The sequence below is a fragment of the Micromys minutus genome (genome assembly GCF_963924665.1).
Source record: "Micromys minutus genome assembly, chromosome: 4".
Taxonomy (NCBI): Eukaryota; Metazoa; Chordata; class Mammalia; order Rodentia; family Muridae; genus Micromys; species Micromys minutus.
In genome coordinates, this window is record NC_137973.1 from 73,647,556 (window position 1) to 73,673,571 (window position 26,016).

General features: G+C 36.6%; 1 protein-coding gene across 1 annotated transcript; it reads right to left on the reverse strand.

The window, feature by feature from the left end:
• LOC308419697 (guanylate-binding protein 1-like) lies at positions 1-25,709 on the reverse strand (the record flags this gene model as incomplete). Its single annotated transcript, XM_080915463.1, has 14 exons — positions 1-136; positions 2,854-3,047; positions 3,297-3,396; positions 4,380-4,558; positions 5,694-5,787; positions 7,874-8,067; positions 8,934-9,036; positions 9,433-9,645; positions 10,219-10,499; positions 11,119-11,361; positions 11,700-11,899; positions 12,107-12,216; positions 23,689-23,816; positions 25,520-25,709. 14 exons carry the CDS (start codon positions 25,707-25,709, stop codon positions 29-31), a joined length of 2,337 nt encoding a protein of 778 aa, XP_080771589.1. The 3' UTR covers positions 1-28.
• Between the last annotated feature and the right edge of the window lie 307 nt (positions 25,710-26,016).

A 26,016-nucleotide genomic window follows, 5' to 3' on the forward strand; every position in this document is an offset into this window, starting at 1 on the left:
GGGGAGGAAGCTGCTATGGTTAGACATTTCACATCAAGGAACAATCAGAATTTTTCCCCATCTTGATTTTTCTAATTTCTTCCATTTGTTTATTACTCTGTTCTGTGAGTTTTTCATTGAATTTTTTTTCTTGTTTCTGTAAAGATACAAATTGGAAATTAAAATTGGCACTTAGTCACAGCAACTGGTAAGAATTCCTGTCCACCCAGAAGTAACAGTAATGGAAACTTAGGAATAAGGAACCCATATATGCTGCTGGTTGAACTATAAATTAAATTGTTATACTTATCAGAGAAGTAAATATATAATCTCTTTGAAAGAAACAAAAAAAGAGAATATTCATAGGACCTAGCCATGTCATTTCTGGGTATACATCCAAAGAATCAAAGTCAACATTTTTCAGAGAAACCTGTATTTCCCTATTAATAAAACACTTTTCATAAAAGTTCAATTATAGAATCATACTAGGTGTTGTTAAAAAGCAAAATGGATATTTATTATTAGTTATGTATATGTATGTGTACATTATATACATACACACATATACAGTAGAATCTTATTCCGTTGTAAATGAGAATAAATTATGCTGTTTGTATGTAAATTAGTGAAAATTACATAGGCCAGGTTAAAAATACATCTGATTTGTCTCTTGTACAATTCCAGAGAATAGAGAGGATACAAAATTACTGGAAAGATTCACAAAATTAATAGGGTAAAATAGTCATAGAAAAAGTATCATTAAAGAGTAACAAAATGCCTGCAAATGTGATTGCATGCAAATATGGCAATGTCATAGTAAAACCCTTAATCTGTACTGTTAAAACACAGTAAAAAAAAAAAAACTAATGTAAATTAACTATTTTTTAAATTATGTGCAACCAAGTATACTTTTAAATTTTTTAATTATCTTTTAATGTTCCATTGTGTTTTAGGATGTGTATACAGACTTGAGTGTGAATGCCTATGTGTGTGCATAATGTAGAAAGAGAAAAAAGAGAGGGAGCATAAGTTACAGCGAAAATGTGGGATATATACTGAATGCACACACAAACATATATATGTATGTATATATATATATATATATATATATATATATATATATATCACATATATGAGAGAGAGAGAAAGAGAGAGAGAGAGAGAGAGAATGAATATGTGGAGGTCAAAGTATAGCTTCATGTTTTCTTCCTCCCTTACTACTTTGTTTGAAACATGATCCTTATGGTGTTTTGCAGCTGTGTTCCAGGGGAATTGATGTGTGAGTTTCTATAAATTCTCTTATCTGTGCTTCTGTCATTGAATAGAAGTGTTGGGAACATAGGAATTCATACTTGCATCGATTTATACATGAAATTCAAACACATGTCTATATATTTGAATAGGAACTAGTTTTATCCTCTGAGCCATCTCTCCAGCCACATTTTTATTTCTTCAGTGTGATTCCTCATATCTTCAGTAGTCTTTCTACTCTACCATCTGAAATTTTTTGTCTACATTTGTGATCAGAGCATTGTTCTCTTAACCTGTATTTAACCTCTTATTCCATATTCAGAATTTTGCCTTTAAAAATATTTTTTCAAAAGATATTAACCAAGTAATTTGAATGTCATATATATATATATGTGTGTATATATATATATATATATATATATATATATATATATATATATATATATGATGAATATACAATTGAAAGAATGGTGCATAATCTGCAGATTCAGGAAAGGTACATAATTGGGGAATTGTACAAAGACCTATAAGATTTTGAGGGTAGAAGAAAAAGGAAAGTACTGAGGTGTTCTGGGAATGGTTGTGCAGATTGTGACTCAGACTAAAGGCCTAGAGAATGAGATAGCATCTAAAATAAGTGCTAAATTAAGTGGTCATTAGTAGGAGAAATTGCTTTTTAGGATACATACATGGTGAACTATAGAGATCAATAAAAAAAAAACCCACTGTGGACTGTACTAATAAAAGAAATATGTCAGATGTCCACCCAAGAATTGTATCTCAGCACACTTTCTATTTTGAGGGAATGGCAATTTCTTAGGTAGAAAAGAAAACATCAGAACAGGTGTAGTGGAGGAAAGCTGTACTAGTGGATTTGGGGAACTGCAATAGAAGGAGCTTAGGTACAAGTCTGGCCTGAGCTACATAGAGAGAGTCTAGCTCTAACAGTGAGATTAAAAACATGGTAGAGATATTTTGTACCCTTAAGGGAGCAATATTTAATGTGATTGTAGTGATTTAAATAACCTTGTGTCATGAAAATGACATTATGGGGAGCTTTGGATTTGTTGGAATATGTGAAGTATTGTTGGAGGAAGTGTATCACTGTTAGGCAGGCTTTGAGGTCCTATACTCAGGCTCTGCCCTGTGTGGAAGAGACCCTCCTCCTAGCAGCCTGTGACACAGTCTTCTCCTACCTGCCTTCAGAACAAGAAGTAGAACTCTCAGCTCTTTCTCTAATTTTATGCCTGTCTCGATTCTGCTATGCTTCCCACCTTGATGATAATGAACTGAACCTCTGAAAGTGTAACCTAGACATAATTAAAGGACATTTGTAAGAGTTGTCTTGCTGATGGTGTCTCTTCACATCAATGCAAACCCTTAACAAAGACAATGGTTAGTTACTTTGTGTAGGGTCTTTAGTTATTTGCTTTGATATTTTGAGTGAAACAATAAATCAGGAATCAGGGAGCATAATCTATTTGTAATGAGACTTTGACAGCAATACAAAGATGAAGGTCTCTACACAAATGTCTTTAACCTATATCAGGTATACTAACAACTGATCAATGTCTTTTATCTCTGGCCATTGAATAAGAAAATGAAGCTGTTACAGTTAATTACCTGAAGCTTTCTATTGAAGATCATTGCTTGTTCTGCTGTTAACCTAGCTGTATCACTTTCTCTCTCCTTAGTCAATTTAATCATATGTTCCTCAAGATTTTTTTTATTCTGGCCTAAAATCTTCAGATTCAACTCATTCAATTCCTTCAACATTTGTATTAAGTTCTCTGCAGACTCAGCTTGTGCAGATTCCACTGAGAATAAAAAAGCAGAAAAAATTAGGGAGCATCAGTGTGCAGCATTTCTCTCCCTCCCTTCCTCCCTCTCTCCCTCTCTCCCTCCCTCCCTCCTTCCCTCCCTCCCTCCCTACCTACCTACCTCCCTGCCTCCCTCCTTCCCTCCCTCCCTTTCTCCCTCCCTCCAGTGCTTATTTATGTTGTTTCTTTATGGATAAAATTCCCAGGATCAGTATATATTGATTGTATAAGTTCAAATTCTATTACATTTCAAGATTATTTCTTTGTTTTTTGCCTCTATCTTTTGAGTCTCTTTCTCATGCTTTCTTCTCTCTTCAGCGAGTTCATTCCTGAGATGTTCGCTCTTCTGAGGAGGAAAAGGATGGTTACAAAAGCATATCATAAAATGGTCTCACAGAAATTGTTTCCTAACTATCTGACAATATTCTCTTTCTTTTCTCAAATTTATAACCTAGTTAGACTTGAAATGTTCTTTTAAGTTAGACTCCTGTCATCTTTTAGAGCATGTTACTTTCTCTTGAGGATCCCGTATTTGGAATTATTTCTCAAGAACTATGTAGCAGTTCTTAGAAGAGTTTGTGGTGGTCCAGAACAATTGCTAATGCTAATTTCTGCTTGGGGATGCTTGATCTAACAGGTAAAGCAATTCTGCAAAATTATCACACTTCTTTCCTGCCCTTCTGTAGTGTTGGTATTAATTGCAAAATGATTAATAGAGGAACAAATGTCACTTAGGAGTATCTTTCCATGATGCTCAAATACCAGTATAATTAAATCATGAAATTCTGATGAAATAATTAATAAGAAGAAAATAAATTGAGATCAGGACTACAGTTACTCAGAGTGCACTTCTGGGCTAACATACACAATCTTTAGATTCAGAGGAAGCCCAGAAAGCAGTTAGAGTAAAAATTGAGAAGTGCTTTTGTCCTCTGTATCTCAACAAAGACAAAATTGCTATTGATTCCACTAAACAGATCATACATGCTAAGTGTTTCTTTTTTCATGTGAAACCAGAAATTTCTTTGTAGAAAATGTAACCAATTCTGTATCATTTAATATGGCTATAATATGCAGTGCATCCAAGGATTTTTGCACAGGGCATGGTAACCATCAGCTACTATACAATGAGTAAGAGAATAATGCAGGATTTATGAACACAGTCTGTTAATAAGAGGCATTTAGCAATTGTAGGTTTCCTGTGATACAAACAAGATACAAAAGTGTAATAGAGTGTCTGTTTACAATACTTCACCTAGACCAACTGAACTAAGTTCTAATCAGTGTCTTTTATCATTTCTAGTGGGTTGGGATGGCGAAATGGAATACCTGAAGAATAGGAGTTATTGGCTTCTGTTTCTCTGCTGCTAACTCAGCTCTGTCTCTCTCCATCTTTTCCATCATCTGTAGTGCATGTTCCTGATGATTCCTGTCTTTTTCGAACACCTGCTCATACTTTCTTTGTATTTCTTCTGTAGTCTTTGAAGATTCAGCTTTCATATTATCAACTATAGAGGAAAAAATGTAAGATTGCCTTATTGTCTCTCTGTGTCAACATCTATTTTGTAGTTTCTCACTGGATATGTGAAGTTCTGTGACACCAGTTTTTCCCTTGGAAAGACCATTATGCCTCTGATATATCTTGCCAATAGATGATTTGGTGAGTGAAAGCACATTCTTCCTTTTCTTCTTCCAAATCAACATAAATCTGAGGATATCCACTAACAGGTTTGTAGAGAGATAGTTTAAGTGTGTGTGTGTGTGTGTGTGTGTGTGTGTGTGTGTGTGTGTGTGTGTGCATTTCTATAGCTCTTGCTGAATTTAGTCTCTGTCAACACTTTACTAACATTTGTTAATTGAACATCAGTCACTCACTGTCACTATTCTGACTAAAAAGAGTTTAACAATATCTAAAGAACTGTTTTACTCTTTTGCACACATGAAAAGTGACTGAGAGTGCTGGGTGAAGAGGATAGAATATTACACTGATGGTGAAGAAAGCTCGCAGAACCTGCCTGATGCCTCCACCTCTGTCCTCTCATTCACCTTGACTAGATAATTTATGACATTTCTAGCCAAAAGTATAGACAGTTCAAATATAGATATCAACAAAGGTTATACAAATGTGTGAATACAGTTAAAATGAAATGAAGAACTTATGATAGAAAAATGTTTTCTCCACAGGCAATTCCATTTTACCAGCTTGTATGTCAGTGTTGGCATAAATCCTACTACTATGCCTCAGTGATGGTATAAATGTCATGAATCTTTGCTTAGCAATGCTATAAATGCCACAATTTCATATATGAAGCAATGAAGTGGGCAGAATCTCCAGAGTCATCATTCAACATGATCCATGGTTGGATAGTATCCTAATATAAACTCCTGCCCTCCGTGTTCAGTTTTTATTATTATTGCTTGCATTTGTGGTGTGCATGCCCTCAGGCACACATGTGCTTCTCTGCATGTGTAGAGATTAGAAGACAACTCTCTGGCATCCATTTCTCTTTCCACCTTACATAGGTTCTGGTAACTACACTAAGAGCTCCAGGCTTTATAAAATGCAACTTTTACCTTGTAAATCCCCCTACCAGCCCATTTCTAGGTATTTTTATATTCTATTTATCATGCAGAAGATAATACTTGTTTGTTTGTATCTCTTCTCCACATTCTTTATCTCTTCTTGAAGCTTTCTGCTTTCTTCTTGGAACCCCTCTTGGAGTAGCTGTTTCTGCTCCTAATAGGGAAAGAGAGTATTGAAAGTTAAAGGGACAAGAATATGAAGTTTACCAAACTATTTCCTAATTAATACTTTTGACATAATTCAATAATTCCTCAAGACCTTCTGCATTTACTGTTAAATTGTGTTCTTCAGTCTATGTACCATCCCCTCCTTGAGTTTTCAGCCTTCATTACATTCCCTAGTACCTGTGTATTTGGTCAAAGCTGGTGTATAGCTACAGTCTCCATAAAGGAGTTGATATGGAATCGATTTTGGAATTTGTGGATCCTCTGAGAGTTTTCTCACTGTACCTAAATCTAGGCAACTTTTCTATCACTGGCAATTATACCATATAGTTGTTTTCTTTCCTTCACACACACTTGCCCTTCTGTCCCTGGTATTTAGATTACAACTCTATAAACTGTGGGTAAACATATTATTAAATTTCTCATCACAAGATACATATGCTTTTACCATTATTTGCTACATGTAATGGTCTTGAGCACCTTGAACATCCACAAAGGTCTCAGAATTATTGCTCTACACCCACTGACAAGCAACTCTATACGTACAAGAACAATAGAAAGTTAAGGCTATGGCTCTCAGAATAAATGATAATGTGTCATTAGGGAATCGTATATTAGCTCTCAAATGTCATGTGTAAAATTAGAGACAGCAGGTGAGGACCTGAGGGATTGATATGGCCTACAGTACGTTTTTGAACTGGCATTTAGACTGAAATCATACATGGATAGGAGACTGTGAAAAGAAAGGTATTGCAAACCTGAATGTGAGTCAGTTGTTCATGTGTCTTTCTACTCTATGTGCTTCAGAGCTGCACAAAGTGTGACAAAAACAAGCTGTGTCCAATTCTCTATCTCAGGCCTTGAACCCGGTCTAACTTGAGCTTTGCAGGTCTCATGAATTCTGCCTGAGTCTCATAGGAGCCTCAATCCTGACGTGCCTGGAAAATGCTGTTTTCTTAGGAGTAAACCATCACTTTTGGCTTTTACAATCTTTCTGCCCCCATTTCTGTGTGGGTCCTGGAGTGTTGAGAGATTTAAGAGGTTTGATGAAGAGGCCCAGTTAGGGCTAAGCATTCCAAAGTCTCTCATTGTCTGGACGTTTTCCGCTTGTGGGTATCTGTGTTAATTCCCAACTACTGTAAGCAGAAGCTTCTTTAATGTGACATGGAAAAAGGCATTGACCTAAGAGTAGAGCAGTATGCCATTAGGAGTCACTTTATTCATAGGTTCCTTTAGTAAAATTCTACTACTAGGTTTTGCCCTAGTCCCATGACCTACCTAGTCTCACTACCTGGCCACTTTAGCAGTGTCAGGAGTGGGCCTTGAGTCCAGTCAAAAGAGTGGTAGGTTATTACCATAGTGAGTGTATCTTACAAGCAAGTCATTGTTGTAGTTCTCAGGTTTATAGGTGGGTGATATCATGATTTCCATTCTGCAATGAACTGTGCAGAGTACATTCCAATATCATTAATGTTATTTCATAGGAGTGAAACTTCTGCTTAGGAACCAGCTTTGGCAATACCCTGTGAGGTTTATTGCTTTTCATGGGGTCCCTTGTGCCTATATACATTTGACCTCTTTTTAAATTTGTAAACTTAAATATTTAAATTGTTCAAATATGTTGTTTTTGAAGTTTTGATTTATTTAAATTTTTGTTTTTGCTTTTGTTTTTGAGACAGGATTTTTCAGTGTAGCTCTGGCTGGCTTTGAATTACAAGATCCACCTGCCTCTGTCTCCCAAGTAATGGTATGAAAGGCATGCACTACTACTGTCTGGGAAGTTCAAATATTTTTAAATTTAAATTTTAAATGGATTATTAGGAATAACATAAAGCTTGTGAAATACATGTAAGATGTCTGTCTGTGTATAGCTGTTGCTTGTAGTGATTTTGGAAATTAAGATTCACAGGACTTTTTTTTGTGAGCAAGTGGATTTGGTTCCACACACAGGGGCGAGTTAAGTTTGAAGGGGCTGCTACAGAATATGGGCTGAAGAACTCCTGATACCATGTGATTGCTAACCTCTGCAGAGTGCTTTTAGTTAAAGATTCTGGAGGATAAAAAGAACAGGATACCTGAAGTTTTAGAGATAATATCTGCTCTAGTTCAGCCTTTAATTGGATTCTGTCATTCTCCATTTTCTCAGTCAGCTGTCTTGTGTGTTCCTGATATCTTCTTTCCTTCTGTTTCCTCAGTTTCTCATTTTTCTTCTGAGTTTCCTCCAAATGTTTTGCAGCAGCCAGTGCAGATTCAGCTTTCTGCCGTTCCTCTGAGAAAGAGTAGAAAGAATTTTTACTAAGCTCCAGAGTATGAAGGTACTGGATGCTGGGGCTCTCTATGGACTCATAAGTTGAAGCTGTAGTTAAAGTGTGATGATATACCTAGGTGTGATTCTGGTGAGACAATTTTGGCATGAAGGGGATGATGGAACCCCTATGAACTTATTGATATTTTTTAAGATGATGAGAAAACCAGAGTTCAGTCTTTTCGCTATATGAGCATGCAGTGAAAAGATAGTCAAGATACCAAGAGGGAGCACTCTTGACCATCCTAGACTCTGGATTCTTGTTCTCTAGAACTGTGATAAACTCATGTATTTTATCTGTTTCACCTGTTTGGCCCTCTGTCACAGCAGTCCTTTCTAGATAAGACAGCATTGCCTCCTTTTTTCTTCCAGTTTCCTCTTATTACTATTTAATTTTTAATGTTTTTATCTCATTTTGTGTGTATGGCTCTTTTGTGTGCATGTATATTTGTACACCATGTGCATGTCTGGTGCATGTGTAGGCCAGAAGTGAGCATCCATGGTATTGGGTATACAGACAGTCATGAACCAATAGGCACATATTGAAAATAAAAAATGGGGTCATTTAGAAAGAATTCAGGGCTCTTAACTACTGAGATATCTCTGTAATCCTTCATTGTTATCACTATTTGATATAAACCAATCCTGGGGCCATTATATTCATGAGGTAGTTGCCCCTATAACGCCAATGTCTGTGTACCTCGGTCAGAAAACGGTCATCTTTATCATTCATGTTTTGGTTTCAGAGTTACTATTTTAACAAAGGATAGAAAGTAGTTATTCTATTACAATATTTTGCAGATATTTTGCCTTTTTGGTTCATTTCTTACCTTCAACCTCTTTTTCCTTTTCTGTCAGACTCTGATCTGTCTTTAAAATTGCATTATAAATAGCTTCCTTGGATTGTAAATAGGTCTGAAGAACCTCTTCAGCCTTAAAATTCAGAGAACACAGAGTTAGTTGTGGGAAATCTATATGCCATCCCCAGACTTCCTATAATCCAAGATTCCTTACTAAAAGAATGAGCAAGTCATCCAAGCCAACCAAATGAAGTTTCCTACTGGTTGACACTGGGAAAAAGTGATTTTTGCATTTATATTAAGGCATTGAGTTCAGGAGTTTTGTGGCCTTATATGGGCAAATCCGGGTGAGGCACAGAGTCCTCAAGGAAATAACAGTTTAGACCAATAAAGATATAAAATTGGAAGGACCAGAATATAGAGATTGAAAATTGTTATCAGTCACATAGCTAAGTGACATTTTCTGAATGTTTTGACAAGAAAGCTTGTCAGAAGTGGTCTTGAACACATTAATAAACATCTCGGGTACCTGTAATCCCTTCTTCAGCTGTCCATGGTACTTTTCCTTCAGCCTCTGTGTCTCCTGAACAAAGAGGTAGTAACCTCCTGGCTTTGAATAAGTGCCTTGCTTCACATCTTCTTCAAGAGGTCTGAAGATATCTTGAAGCAATTCCCAGCAATGGTTGGATGACATTTCTGTATTGAGTTTACAAAAGTCATTCCATCTTTTTTCTAGCTGAGCCTATGGATGTGCAAGGATAGTCAGAGCAGGATGTTAGCAAGCTTTGGAATATCTCCCAGATCTGCCCCCAAACTTTAATGACAGGTAATAAATGGTACAGCTCTTTGAGAAAGAACATTTTTTATCAACCACCCTCACACACTAAAAAAGGATACGTAGAAGTTTACACCAAAACCAATGTACAAATTGTGTTTTAAAACTGGACTGACAGCTGCTATCAGTGGGATGAAAGAAATAAAGCATAGCCTAAAGAGAACTAAGACCATAAATTCATTTCTCTTGGCCAAAGACAGAAAATTAATCTACTAACAAACAGTAAGTATATAGTTTAATTCAAGTATCAATGGTCAATTGTATTCACTTAAACTAAATATGAGTGTTACAAAATGATGTCAAAATTTGGACCACAGTTTAAAAATCATTTTTCTTTAATTGTTATGAATCTAAAGAGGCAGTTTCACCATTTTAAAGGCTACGAAGGATAGTTTTCTTCAAAATCAACAATCATTTTGTAACCTGATATGTACTTTGTCTTATACAACAGAGATGCACAGATACTTGAGAGAAAATTACCCATAATTTCATTTGAAATGAATGGTCTTCATCTTTAAAGGAAGTCCTGAGGAAGATTTCTATGGCCTCTCTCTCACAGGTCCTGTGCAGGTCCAGAAGTTCCTGGAGGGTCTCTGTGGGCAGCTGTACCCTCTGCTTCATCTGTTGGTCATAGTGGGCAATGGCCTTTTGCACTGCTGCTGAGTTCTCTATCTGGACCAAAGCCAGAACTGCATTCTCCACACAGGGGAGATCCCCTCTGATGATGGCAGTGACATAGGTCAGCACCAGGGTTATTAGTCCTACAAACAGAGAGCAAATGATAACAGTGGCTGAAAAAGAACTCTTTTCTCTAAGGAAACGATAAGGCTATGTCTGTTGAATGTGGATATGTCAGTGTGGCAACGGGTTTAGAAGAAGACTTACATTCTGTGTTTTTAGTCCTCTACATTAATCCCTGTTAACACTTTAATTAATATATGGAAAAGTAAAATTTTCTTCATTAAAAGTATTTCTTAATATCTCATTCCAGATCAGTATTGCTTTATACAACATTCTGAGGTCAACTAATATGTTAATTTTCATCACAGCAATCACGAGAAATAAGGCTATATAGTCTAAAATTTTCACTTAGAAGTCTAAAATAATTTCACTTATTTTTTCTGTGAATTTAAATGACTATACATGTGTTGGTTGGATACTGAACAAACTTTATGTAATGTAATAGGAACATACTTTGGTTTAAATTACTTAAACTAAGTTTTCAGTATGCATTCCATATACATATTTGAATAATTAATAGCTAGTACAACAGTTTTAATTGTCTCTAGTTTAACATAAATAATCATATCCTCTACACTTCTGAAAGATGAAATTCCCCCTTTGCCTTGAAATGAGTGGAAGACAAAGACAGGGACTCACGTGGACCATTGACAATGACACCTCCTGGAAGAGTTTTGGCTTTGCACTCATTAAAGACATATAAACAGAATTCTGCTACTTGCTGCTGAAACTCAGAATCAATCTCATTTTCTTGTAGTGTCTCCAGCTGGGAAAGCTTTTTCCACTCAGTGGGTGGATAGAAGATAAAACATTTCTTCTTTGGAAAAAACTTACGAATACAGAGTCGGGGTAGGTTGTATTTTTCAACTTCTTTGTAGGAACCTGGGGAAAGAATGTTTTTCAGAAGAGGGTGAATAGCTGGTGGAAGGGTTAATGTGTCATTAAGAATGTCTTCGCATAAACGTTCCTTCTATATCACGATATTTTGATACATACAGCTTCACCAAATCCAAATAAGGAGGTGACTGTGATATGATAACAGTACTCAGAAAAGAAACTTGCAATTTAACATAGTTAATATTGACTATTTTTTAGATATATGCTAAATGAGAATTATTTCTTTAAAATAGCCAAAAATGTAGAAATAAAAATTGAATATAAGCACCCAAAAGAATACCATATTTCTGTCATATTTCTCCAACAACTATCAATTTTTGTACCTTCCTTAAGCTTCAGAGAAATCTCCAAGTACTCATCTGCTGTGACTGGGTGTCCATCTACTTCCATCTTCAAGGTCATATCCCTCAGAATCCACAAAAAGTCAGGGAAGAAGCTCACAAACTCCGCTGAGTCTTCCCCTCCATCCACATGGTCAGCTGAAGATCTTGCTCGGATTCGATCTGTGAGCTCTGTTACATAGCTGAGTAGCTAAGGAGAAGTGGCAAATTAACAGGCTCCTCAGTCATCTCCTCCATGCACTCATAATTTTGCTATGTTCTGACTCAAGCTTGAATCCATTACTAAGTACATGGGATCTCGCCTTGCCCTGGGACTATTCTGTCTCCTATCTGCCAACATTAACCCTGCAGCATTCCTAGAATAAGAGTTTTCATCACAGAAAGGATACTGCAGCTGGTCCATGGCCTGCTGGTTGATGGCTCCCATGCTGTTGTAGACAAAGGCGCTGCTTAGAAGAATAGCCAGGGCAAAGATCCAGCAGTCATTTTGATTGTCACCCTGAAAGCCAGAACACCTGTGGGTCAGGAGTGTGGTTTGTTCTGTGTCAGTTTTTATGTGAGCACTCATAAAAGAATGTTGATTTAAACACAATTTTCAACCAAATGCTCAGGCCATTTGCTACCAGAAACAGCGGAGATCCAGGGATACAGACCTGGGGAGACTGTGCTGTGAGTAGCCAAAACGCAGAGAGGGTCAGGTGAAACACTTGGAAAATGCGGCCCTCCGGTTGGTTCAGGGGAGTAGGAACTCTGGCATAGCGGTGACTCAGTATCTGCCTGGAAAGCCCTTGCATGCGGACCAAAAGCTCAGGCCATTTGCCACCTGGAACAGTGAAGATCCAGGGACACACGCCTGGTGAGATTGCACCATGAGTATTCAAAGCTCAGAGAGGTCTAGGCTGAGCACGCGAAAAACGCGACCTTCCGGTTGGTTCAGAAGAGCAAGAACTCTGGAATAGGGACTCGGTAACCGCTCAGAAAGCCATTGCATTCAGATGAAACGTTCAGGCCATTTGCCACCAGGAACAGCAGGGATCCAGAAACACAGGCCTGGTGAGACTGCACTGTGTGTATCCAAAGCCAGAGAGGGCCAGACAGAGCATGTAAAAAACGTGGCCCTCCAGTTGGTTCACGGGAGTAGGAACCCTGACATAGGAAATTGGTATCTGCCGAAAAATACCTTGTGGGTATCCAAAACACTCAGGCCATTTGCCACCTGGAACACCAAAGATCCAGGGACACAGGTCTGGTGAGACTGTGACGTGAGTAGCCAAAGCACAGAGAGATCTAGGCCAAGCACACAAAAAAATGAGGCCCTCCAGTGCAGTGGAGCCAGAACTCTGGCATAGGGATATGGGATTCACACAAAGCCGTGGCTCAAAGTATAGACACACAGGCCCACAGTAAGGCACAAACACTTGTCAGTGGGAGCCAAGTTTGCCCTGGAAAGGCAGTGTTTGAAGTTCAACTCTACAGAACCTCTTACACCTAGACTACAGAGGAGTCTGACACATAGGCCAAGGGAGAGCAAAGAAGGAGTCCTCAGAGAGCAGAAAGTACTGTGCTATTGGGAAATGGGTCCATAGTGGCCTAGAGAAAGAACCAGGTCCCTGTCACTAGTACTCAGGACCTGTGGGCACAGGGCTGAGCTACCAGAAAAGTCTCACAAGAGCTCCCACATCTGAGCCCACAAAGATAGAGCTGAGTAACTGCTAACAGAACTCACTGCTTGCCCACCAAACACCAAACACTCAGAATCAGTTTTCTTCCTGAAATTTTGGGCCCTCAAGTACACAGGAGAGACAGGTACCAATTACTGACAACAAGACCAAATATAATCACAGACAACAAGATGGAAAGAGGAAAGCAAAAGAACTTAAGCAATAGAAACTAAGACAATCTGGCAACATCAGAACCCAGCTCTTCCATCACAGCAAGCAGTGGAATGCCAAACACTCCAGAAAAAGAAGACTCAGACCTAAAATCATACCTCAAGATGATGATCAGGATCTTTGAGAAGAGCATGAATAACTCACTTAAACAAGAAAGGGAGGACAACCATAAACAAATAGAAGCTTTTAAAGAGGAAACAGGAAAAACACTAAAAGAATTTAAAGAACTAGAGGGAAAAAAAGAAATGAAGGAATTGAAAATGGAAATAGAAACAATAAAGAAAACACTAAAAGAGAAAACCCTGTAGGAGGAAAACCAAAAAAAAAAAAAAAAAAAAAAAAAAAAAAAAAAAAAAGGAATCAGGAGTCACAGATGCAAGCATTTCCAACAGACTACAAGAGATAGAAGAGAATTTCAGGGGCCAAAGACAACATTGAAAACATAGACAAAACAGTCAGAGAAGATGCAAAAGCCAAAAATCTTCTAAGCCAAAAATGTCCAGGAGATCCAGGACACAATGAGAAGACCAAACCTAAGGATAATAGGAATAGAAGAGGGTGGAAAATATCAACTAAGAAGCACAGTAAATATCTTCAAAAATTGTAGAAGAAAACTTTCCTACACTTAAGAATGAGATGACCATGAGCATAAAACAAGCCTACAGAACTCCAAATGGAGTGGACCAGAAAAGAAATACTACCCGACACATAATAGTCAAAATGCCAAGTGTTCAAAACCAAGAAAGAATACTAAAAGCAGTAAGGAAAAAAGGACATGTAACATAAAGGCAGATGAATCAGAATTACACCCGATTTCTCAACAAAGACTATGAAAGCTAGAAGTTTCGGGACAGACATTGTACAGACCCTATAGGAACACAAATGTCAGCCCAGGTTACTATACCCAGCAAAACTCTCAATCACCATAAATGCAGAGACCAAGATATTCCAGGACAAAACTAAATTTACACAATGTCTTACCACAAATAAAGCACTACAGAGAATAATAAGTGGAAAACCCAATACAAAAAGGGAAACTACATCCTGGTATAAAAAGAAAATAACTAAGCAAGAAGTATAAAGGAGAACGACAGAGAGACACAATTCTACCTCTAAAAACAAAAATAGCAGGAAACAACAACCACTATTACTGGATATCTATTAACATAAATGGAATCAATTCCCCAATAAAAAGACATAGGCCATCAGTCTTGAAACATAAACATAACCCAACATTTTGCTTCATTCAGGAAACTCATCTCAGAGACAAAAACAGACAGTATCTCAGAGTAAAAGGTTGGGAAAACAACTTCCAAGCAAACGGCCCCAAGAAGCAAGCTGGAGTGGCCATTCTAATATCAAATAAAGTAGATTGTCAACCGAAAGGTATCAAAAAAAGATAAGGAAGGATGCTTTTTACACATTACAGGAAAAATTTATAAGGAGGAACCCTGAATCTTTAACATATATGCTCCAAATACAAGAGCAACCATATTCATAAAAGAAACCCTACTAAAGCTCAAAATAGACATTGCACCACACTCAATAATAGTGGGAGACCACAACACCCCACTCTCATCAATAGACAGATCATGGAAGGAGAAACTGAACAAGAACACAGTGAAATTAGCAGAGGTTATGAACCAATTGGAATTAATAGATATCAACAGAACATTTCACATTAAAACAAAAGAATACACATTCTTCTCAGCACCTCACAGCACCTTCTCCAAAATTGACCATATAATCGATCATAAAACAAGCATCAATAGATATAAGAAGATTGAAATACTGCCATGCATTCTATCAAATCACCATGGTCTAAGGCTGGTCTTTAATAATAATAAAGACAACAAAAAGAACATATATACATGGAAGCTGAACAATGCTCTATTAAACAATAGCATGATCAAAGAAGTAATAAAGAAAGAAATTAGGATTTTCTAGAATTTAATGAAAATGAAAATACAACATACCAAAACCTATGGGATGCAATGAAAGCAGTACTAAGAGAAAAGCTCATAGCCCTAAGTGCTTCCAAAAGAAACTGGAGAAAACACAAACTAGCAACTTGACAGCACAGTTGAATGCTCTAGAACAAAAAGAAGAAGATACACCCAAGATGAGTATACATCACAAAATAATCAAAATCAGAGCAAAAATTGACCAAACAGAAACAAAAAGAACCAATCAAAGAATCAACAAAACCAAGAGCTGGTTCTTTGAGAAAATTAACAAGCTTGATAAACCATTAGCAGACTAACTAGAGGGTAAAGAAAGAGTATCCAAATTTAAAAAATCAGAAAGGAAAGTGGAGACATAACAACTGAAACTGAGGAAATTCAAGAAATCATCAGATCCTAACAAAAGCCTATACTCAACAAAGCTGGAAAATCTGGAGGAAATGTAAGAATTCCTAGACAGATAACAGATACTAAAGTTAAACCAGGACCAGGTAAACCATCTGGTAAATAAAAAAATATGGTAAATATTCCCATAACACCTAAAGAAATAAAAGCAGTCATTAAAAGTCTCCCAACCAAAAAAAGCCCAGGTCCAGATAGGTTGAGTGCCGAATTCTATCAGACATTTATTGACGACCTAATACCAATACTCTCCAAACTATTCCACAAAATAGATTCAGATAGAATGCTACCTAACACATTTTTCGAGGCCAAAATAAGCCACGTTCCTAAAACACACAAAGACCCTACAAGCAAAGAGAACTTCAAACCAATCTCACTTATGAACATTGATGCAAAAATACTCAAAAAATCCTTGCAAACCGAATCCAAAACACATCAAAACAATCATTCACCATGATCAAGTAGGCTTCATCCCTGGGATTGAGGGATAGTTTAATATAAGGAAATCCATCAATGAAATCAACCATATTAACAAACAAAAAAAAAAAAAAAAAAAAAAAAAAAAAAAAAAAAAAAAAAAAAAAACATGGTTATCTAACTAGATGCTGAGAAAGTATTTGACAAAATTCAATACCCCTTCATGTTAAAAGTCTTGGAAAGAAAAAGAATCCAAGGCCCATACTTAAAAATAATAAAAGCAATATAAAGCAAACCCATAGCCAACATCAAACTTAACGGTGGGAAACTTGAAGCAATCCCACTAAAATCAGGGACTAGACAAGGCTTCCCACTCTCCTCCTACCTATTCAACATAGTACTGGAAATCCTGGGCAGAGCAATAACACAGCAAAAGAAAATCAAAGGGATACACATTGGAAAGGAAGAAATAAAAGTATCACTATTTGCAGATGACATGATAGTATATGTAAGTCTCCCCAAATATTTCACCAGAGAACATCTACAACTGAAAACAAGCTCATTGAGGTGGCTAGATATCAAATTAACTTAAACAAATCAGTACCCTCCCTCTACTCAGGACAAACATGCATAGAAAAAGTTAGGGAAAAGATACCCTTCACAATAGTCACAAACAATATAAAATATCTTGGTGTGACTCTAACTAAGCAACTGAAGGACCTGTGTGACAAGAACTTCACATCTCTGAAGAAGGAAATCATGGAAGATCTCAGAAGATAGAAAAATCCCCCATGCTCATGGATTGGAAGAATCAACATTATAAAAATTGCCATCTTATCAAAACCAATCTATAGGTTCAATGCAATCCCCATTAAAATTCAAACCAAATTCTTCATAGAGTTGGAAAGAACAATGTTCAATTTCATTTGGAATAACAAGAAACCTAGAATATCAAAATCCATCCTCACAAACAAGAAAACATCTGTGGGAATCACCAACCCTGATTTCAAGCTATATAACAAGGCAATTGTGTTAAAAACTGCATGGTACTGGTACAGAGATAGGCACGTGGATCAATGGAATAGAATAGAAGATCCAGAAATGAACCCTAACATATATGGTCACTTGATTTTTGACAAAGGAGCTGTTAACATTCAATGGAAAAAGGAAAGCCTCTTCAACAAATGGTGTTGGTTCAACTGGCACTCAGCATGCAGAAGAATGAAAATATACCCGTTCTTATCTCCTTGTACAAAGCTCAAGTATAAGGAATCAAAGAACTCCACAATAAACATGGTACACTGAAACTGCCAGAAGAGAAAGAACAGAAAACCTTAGAACACATAGGCGCAGGGAAATATTTCCTGAACAGAACACCAATGGCTCATTGCTCTAGACCAAGGATCGAGAAATAGAACTTAATGAGATTTCCAAGTTTCTGTTAGGCTAAGGACACTGTCAAGAAAATAAAATGGCAGACAGCAAATTGGGAAAAGATCTTCACCAACCCCACATCAGATAGACGCCTAATATCCAAAGTATACAAAGAACTCAAGAAGTTAGACACCAGAGAATCAAACAATCCTATTTAAAAATGAGGTACAGAGCTAAACAAACATTCTAAATTAAGGAATATCAAATGGGTGAGAAGCATCTAAGGAAATGCTCGACATCCTTAGTCATCAGGGAACTGCAAATCAAAACAACCCTGAGATTCCAACTGATACCAGTCAGAATGGCTGAGACCAAAAACCCAGATGACAGCAGATGCTGGCAAGGATGCAGAAAAAGATGAACACTTTTCCACTGTTGGTGGGGTAGTAAACTGGTACAACCACTCTGAAAATCAGTCCAGCAATTCCTCAGAAAATTGGACATATTACTACCTGAAGATCCAGTTATTCCACTTCTGGGCATATACCCCAGAGAAGCTCCAACATACAACAAAGACACATGCACCACAATGTTCATAGCAGCCCTATTTATAATAGCCAGAAGCTGGAAAGAACCCAGATATCCTTCAGTAGGTGAATGGAAACAAAAATTGTGGTATATTTACACAATTGAGTAATACCCAACTATTAGAAACAATGACTTTATGAAATTCCTAAGAAAATGGATGCATCTAGAGACTATCATCCTGAGTGAGGTAACTCAGTCACAAAAGAACAAATATAATATGCAGTCACTGATAATTGAATACTAACCCCAGAAAGCTCTCAACACCCCAGAAACAACTCACAGGCTATGTGAAGCTCAAGAAAAACAAAGGCCAAAAAAAAAAAAAAAAAAAAAAAAAAAAAAAAAAAAAAAAAAGAAAGCCTTAGTCCTTCTTAGGAAAAAGATAAATATATACCTGCTCAGAGTGTGGTACACCTGGACATTAATTCATTAATAGTCCAAGAGCTAAGACAATAGCCTTGTGGAAATTTTTGGTATCCACAGATCATTAAACTATACTCAACAAGAAATCTGTTTCCATGTTATGTTCTGTCCTACATGTACTTCATGCTCATGGTAACCAATGGGATTTTAATGCATGCTATCAAACCTCTTAAAAAAGTAAGTATTTTTTGAATTTGTTTTCGAACAACTTTATTTTGAAAAAACAAAGATAAATGAACAAATGTTGAGCATTTTTGCATTAAAGTATATGCATACATTTTGGCAGTACTTGGCTCTTTTTTTTCCCCAAAGGTTTGATAGTGTGCATTAAGTTCTTACTAGTTACAATGAGCAAAAAGTACATGTAAAACTGGATGTAACCCAGAATTAGTCAAAGTTTTCTTGGTGTGTAAGGATTGAGCATAATGTTTTCTTTTTCTTTTCTTTTCTTTTTCTTGAACTTCACACAGTCTGTGACTTGTTTCTGGGGTGTTGAGAGCTTTCTGGGGTTAGCATCCCACTATCAGTTCTTTTGTGACTTGGTTATCTCACTCAGGATGATATTCTCTAGATGCATCCATTTTCTTGAGAATTTCATTAAGTAATTGTTTTTGATAGCTGAGTAGTACTCCATTGTGTAAATGTACCACAATTTTTGTATCCATTCATCTACTGAAGGAAGTCTGGGTTATTTCCAGCTTCTGGATATTATAAATAGAGCCGCTATGAACATTGTGGTGCCTGCATCTTTGTTGTATATTGAAGTGTGTCTGGAGTATATACCCAGATGTGGAATAGCTGGATCTTCAGGTAGTACTATGTCCAATTTTCTGAAGAATTGCTGGACTGATTTCCAGAATGGTTGTATCAGTTTTCAACCCCACCAACAGTGGAAAAGTGTCCGTTTCTCTGCATCCTCACCAGCATCTGCTGTCATCTGAGTTTTGGATCTTGGACAATCTGACTGGTGTGAAGTGGAATCTCAGGGTTGTTTTGATTTGCATTTCCCTGATGGCTAAGGATGTCGAGCGCTTCCTTGGATGTTTCTCAGTCATTCGATATTTCTTGATTGGAAACTTTTTGTTTAACTCTGTACCCCATTTTTTGATAGGGTTGTTGGATTCTCTGGTGTCTAACTTTTTGAGTTCTTTGTATACCTTGAATATTAGGCCTCTATCTGATGTGGGGTTGGTAAAGATCTTTTCCCACTCTGTTGGCTGCCGTTTTTGTTTTCTTGACAGTGTCTTTAGACTTACAGAAACTTTGCAATCTCATTAAGTCCCATTTGTCAATCTTTGACCTTAGAGCTCGAGCTATTGGTGTTCTGTTTAGGAAATTTTCTCCTCTGCCTATGAGTTCTAAGGTTTTCCCTACTTTCTCATCTAATAGTTTCAATGTACCTGGTTTAATGTGGAGGTCTTTGATCCACTTACACTTGAGCTTTGTACAAGGAGATAAGAAAGGGTCTATTTTCATTCTTCTGCATGCTGAGTGCCAGTTGGAACAACACCATTTGTTGAAGAGGCTGTCCTTTTTCCATTGAATGTTTACAGCTCCTTTGTGAAAAAACAGGTGACCATATATCTAAAGACTCATTTCTGGATCTTCTATTCTATTCCATTGATCCACGTGATTATTTCTGTACCAGTACCATGCAGTTTTTAGCACAATTGCCTTGTAATATAGCTTGAGTTCAGGAATAGCCTGCAGATGTTTTCTTGTTGTTTAAAATGAATTTCGCTAATCTAGGTTTTTTGTTATTCCAAATGAAACTGCACATTGATCTTTCCAACTCAATGAAGAACTGGGTGGGAATTTTGATGGGGATTGCATTGAATCTGTAGATTGCTTTTGGTAGAATGGCCATTTTTAAAATGTTGATCCTTCTAATCCATGAACATGAGAGATCTTTCCATTTTCTTAGATCTTCCTTGATTTCCTTCTTTAGAGGTTTGAAGTTCTTGTCATACAGGTCCTTCACTTGCTTAGTTAGAGTCACACCAAGGTATTTCATAGTTTTATTGTGAAAAGTATCTTTTCCCTAATTTCTTTCTCCACATGTTTGTCCTTTGAATATAGAAAGGCTACTGATTTGTTTGAGTTAATTTTATATCCAGCCACTTTGCTGAACTTGTTTATCAGCTGTAGGAGTTCTCTGGTGGAATTTTTGGGGTCGCTTGCGTATACTATCATGTCATCTTCAAACAGTCATGTTTTTACTTCTTCCTTTCCAATTTGTATCCCTTTGATTTCCTTTTGCTGCCTAATTGCTCCAGCCAGGACTTCCAATACTATGTTGACTAGGTAGGGGAATAGTGGGCAGTCTTGTCGAGTCCCTGATTTTAGTGGGATTGCTTCAAGTTTCCCACCATTAAGTTTTATGTTGGCTGTTGGTTTGCTGTAAATTGCTTTTATTATGTTTAGGTATGGGCCTTGGATAAAATAAGTATTGACAATAATATTTATATAATATGCCAAAATGCCTTTAAAATCTTTATATGTATCCTTCTTTTTTTAAAATAAAGTGGTAAGATAAAAAATAAAATAAAATAAACAGAATTTTCACATGGTGTTTTGTAAAATGAATGTTGTTAAAACCTACATATTATTCCCCCAAAAAAGTAATTGCATTACAGCTGAACTTTAAATATTTTTACCTAGATTTCACTTAGTTTATACTAATTGTTTATAGTCAGTCTTTTGACCATTGGCAATAATTGCAAAGCAGACTGTGGATGATTGTAGATCTTCTAAAAGTTTGAGTATATGATAGATTTAAGTATTTCTCTTTGCTAATAAGAATATTTACTTTCATGTGAGTTGTTAATACCTTTGGCTGTTTTTTAAATCTCGTCTAATACTTTCTTGTGCTGCAAATGGAAAACATGGCTGGACCTTCAAACTCATGCCTGTCACTAAAGTTCTGTGTAGAATAAGATTAGAGACACTAAATTTATTTTTAGTACCTTCATAAGTTAGAGTACCAAACTTATGGTGTGGTTATAGCCTATAATTCATAGCAGGGATACCGGAGACTGACCATCTTGCTCTTGTTTGAGTCTATTTATTAGTGATGGCTAAAATTAGTTACATAATATGTACTTGAAACTACAAAGGCATATTACAATGGTGTTCAATATTGCATTTAGAAGTTGCAGAATGAGGGGCTGAGTTGCAAATAGAATTCTTTTTTTTTTTAAACGATTTTATTTTTCAAAACAAAGATAGATGTAAAGATTTTAAACATTTTTTGCTTAAAATTATACATTTTTGTCAGTACTGTTTTTTCAGACATTAAAATAAAATTTACATAAAACCATGTGAATATGTTTTTTAGTCGGTACTTGATTTTTTTCAAGGGCTTGACAGTATGCATTGAAAACGTACTAGTTGCAATAAGCGTAAAGTACATGCAAAACAAAACGCAACATGGAAATAGTCAAAGTCTTCTTGTTTTGTGAATATATGTATAGTTTTTGTTTTCTTTATTTCTTGGACTTCATACAGTCTGTGAGTTGTTTCTGGGGGAGTGCAAGCCTCTGGGGTTAGCATCCCACTATCAGTGACTGCATATTATGTCTGTTCTTTTGTGACTGGGTTATCTCACTCAGGATGATCTTCTCTAGATGCAGCCATTTTCTTAAGAATTTGGTTAAGTCATTGTTTCTGGTGGCTGAGTAGTATTCCATTGTGTATATGTACCACAATTTTTGTATCCATTCGTCTTCTGAAGGACATCTGGGTTCCTTCCAGCTTCTGGCTATTATAAATAGAGCCGCTATGAACATTGTGGTTCATATATCTTTGTTGTGTATTAAAGTGTCTCTGGGGTATATGCCCAGAAGTGGAATAGCTGGGTCTTCAGGTAGTACTATATCCAATTTTCTGAGGTATCGCCAGACCGATTTCCAGAGTGGTTGTATTAGCTTGCAACCCCACCAACAGTGGAGAAGTGTTCCTATTTCTCCGCAGCCTCGCCAGCATCTGCTGTCATCTGAGTTTTGGATCTTAGCCAATCTGACTGGAGTGAGGTGGAATCTTAGGGTTGTTTTGATTTGCATTTCCCTGATGGCTAAGGATGTCGAGCACTTCCTCAGATGTTTTTCGGCCATTCGGAGTTCCTCAACTGAAAAAGATTTGTTTAGCTCTGTACCCCATTTTTAATAGGGTTATTTGATTCTCTGGTGTCGAGCTTTTTGAGTTCCTTGTACACCTTAGATATTAGGCCTCTATCTGATGTGGTGTTGGTAAAGATCTTTTCCCATTCTGTTGGTTGCCGTTTTGTTTTCTTGACGATGTCCTTAGCCTTACAGAAACTTTGCAATCTCATTAAGTCCCATTTGTTAATCTTTGACCTTAGAGCTTGAGCCATTGGTGTTTTGTTTAGGAAATTTTCTCCTGTGCCTATGTGTTCTAAGGTTTTCCCTACTTTCTCATCTAATAATTCCAGTGTATCAGGTTTAATGTGGAGATCTTTAATCCACTTACACTTGAGCTTTGTACAAGGAGATAAGAACGGGTCTATTTTCATTCTTTTGCATGTTGAGTGCCAGTTGGACCAGCACCATTTGTTGAATAGGCTGTCCTTTTTCCATTGAATGTTTACTGCTCCTTTGTCAAAAATCAGGTGACCATATACATGAGGGCTCATTTCTGAATCTTCTATTCTATTCCATTGATCCACTTGCCTATTTCTGTACCAGTACCATGCAGTTTTCAGCACAATTGCCTTGTAATATAGCTTGAGGTCAGGGATAGTGATTCCCGCTGATGTTTTTTTGTTGTTGAGGATGGTTTTCGCTATTCTAGGTCTTTTGTTATTCCAGATGAAATTGCACATTGATCTTTCCAATTCCATGAAGAACTGGGTTGGAATTTTGATGGGGAGCAAATAGAATTCTTAATACTTACTTTCTCTACATCGCCCAGGCCCTCAGTGTCAAGCAGAACAAGTGTGTGGTCTGCCTTGTGGGGGTGAGGCACACACCACATCCAGACTCCTTTTGTATGAGCCTGCACAGTGGATCCCAGAGAGAATCCTGTGACACACAGAAAAGAGCACACAGAGGATAGTTAGAAGTATGTCAGAAAATTCATTTAAAAATGAGATTAGTCCAAATGAATCAACTGATGTGAAGCTATTATTGACCTCACAACAAGAGAAATAGTAAAAGTCATAACACCAAAAACGTGAAAATATTAAACATGTTACCAGTAAAAATATTATTTGCCAAATTAGAATATCATATAGGAAATTTCATATGTGAAAATTCATACCAATGTTATATTTCATGGTAAAAGCTGAAAACTTTTTCTTTTAAAACCAAAAAAGAGAAAGTGTAGCCACTTTAGGCACTGATGTTCTATACAGTAATTAAATCTATCCAAAGTAATTAGGAAACAAACAAACAGAAATCAGAAATAGTTTGCACCCAAATTGAACCAAAAGAATTAGATTATGTTTATCACAGATAGTATGATCTTATATGCTAACATCTTCAAATATTCTTCATAATAATTTTTAAAAACAATTAAATAATCCAGCATAGCTACAGCCTACAAAATTATTTTGTTATTTCTATAATTAGTTCTTTTACACACCAATAAGAAATAACAGAAATAACAGTGAACTGAAAATTAAGAAATTACATCCATAATTCCATCTAAACAATAAACTATTATTTAGGGATATATACAAATTGTTTCTAGAAAACATCATAGAAGATACAAACAATTACATGCTCTGTGATTAAGGTTTAGAAGAAACAATAGCCTTAAAATACTGATGCCACATGACATGATGAATTTTCATTCTTTTTTGATTAAGACTTTGTTTTCGTATACAAGCAATGCTTGAACTCGGGAGTTCAAATGATCTTCCCGCTTTAGTATCCTGAGTGCTGGGATACCATGCTGAGTCACAGTCCCCCTTCGTTCATAGATTTTTAAGGGTCAAATCCATATGAATAGGTTATAGAACAGTGATAGATAATGAGAAAATATGTAATTATTGTGAAAAAAATACTTAGATTGTCTTAGAAAAATATAATATATATATGTATATACATATATACCATGATTATACAATAATGTGAAAATGTTTAATGCTATAGAATTGAGTTGAAAAATGGTCAGAAGAGTTGATTCTGTGTTATGTTTAATTGTAACAATAAAAAGATCTTCTATTTGAAATATTTAAAAAACTTGAAAATTTAGGGGAAGCTTTCTGCTACGTATGAGCTTATTGATTAAAAAGTCATGCTTATTTTTGTGTGTATGTTTTTGATATATGAAATGCATTTGTGTGTGTGTGTCATAGTATATCATAGTGTGTGGTTGTTGGAGGAGAGCTCTGTGGAGGACGACTCTTTCTACTGTCGACTTATTGAATCCAGGTTGCCTGGCCTATGTAGGGCGGCCCTTTACCTGTTGAGCCCTCTTGTTGGCCTCTCCTTAGCATTTTAACGAATGGCTTAGAGTTTCTTCTGGAATAGTTCACAAATTATATATTCTTCTCAACACTTTCTTCTCTCTAAGATTGGAATGATTTTTGATTTCATATGGGACAGAAGATGGAGTAAAGAGTATAATGAAACTGAGTTATTTCCTGAAATTGAATCAACATCAAAGTTAAACTATTGAGGACAATGGATTTCAGTATCTACCTCTTTCTCTAATTTTTCCTTATAAGTAGCGTTTTCAATGTGGCTGAACAGAGGACTAAGCAAACCTTTGTACTCACCACTTTTCTTCCCAGCCAGCTGGTTCAGCAGGTAGGATTTGCCTGTGCGGTAAAGGCCCAGAATCGCCACCACCACCACAGGCTGTGTGATGGCTGACAGGATGTCCAGGGCCTTCTGATTGATACTCAGTTGTCCTTTCACATTATCAATGAGGCACATGGGTTCTGGCATGTGGATGTCTGGGGTCATGTCCATTGGGGTTCCTTGCCTTTCAGGGAAAAGGTGGAAAAAAATAGAATGCCCTTCTTTTCTAAGAAGGTTAAGTCATGAATAGCATGAACAGAATAATAAACACTAAAATAATAATGCTATAAATAATTCCTGAAGCAAATGCATCAGAATAACATCATATTTATTACTGTAAACAGACCTAAGAACCAGGAAATCATGTCTTGAAAAATTCCAGCCATCTGGAACAGCGGAGATCCGGGGACACAGGCCTGGTGAGAGTGTGCTGTGAGTAACCAAAGTGAAGAAAGAACTAGGCAGAGCTCAC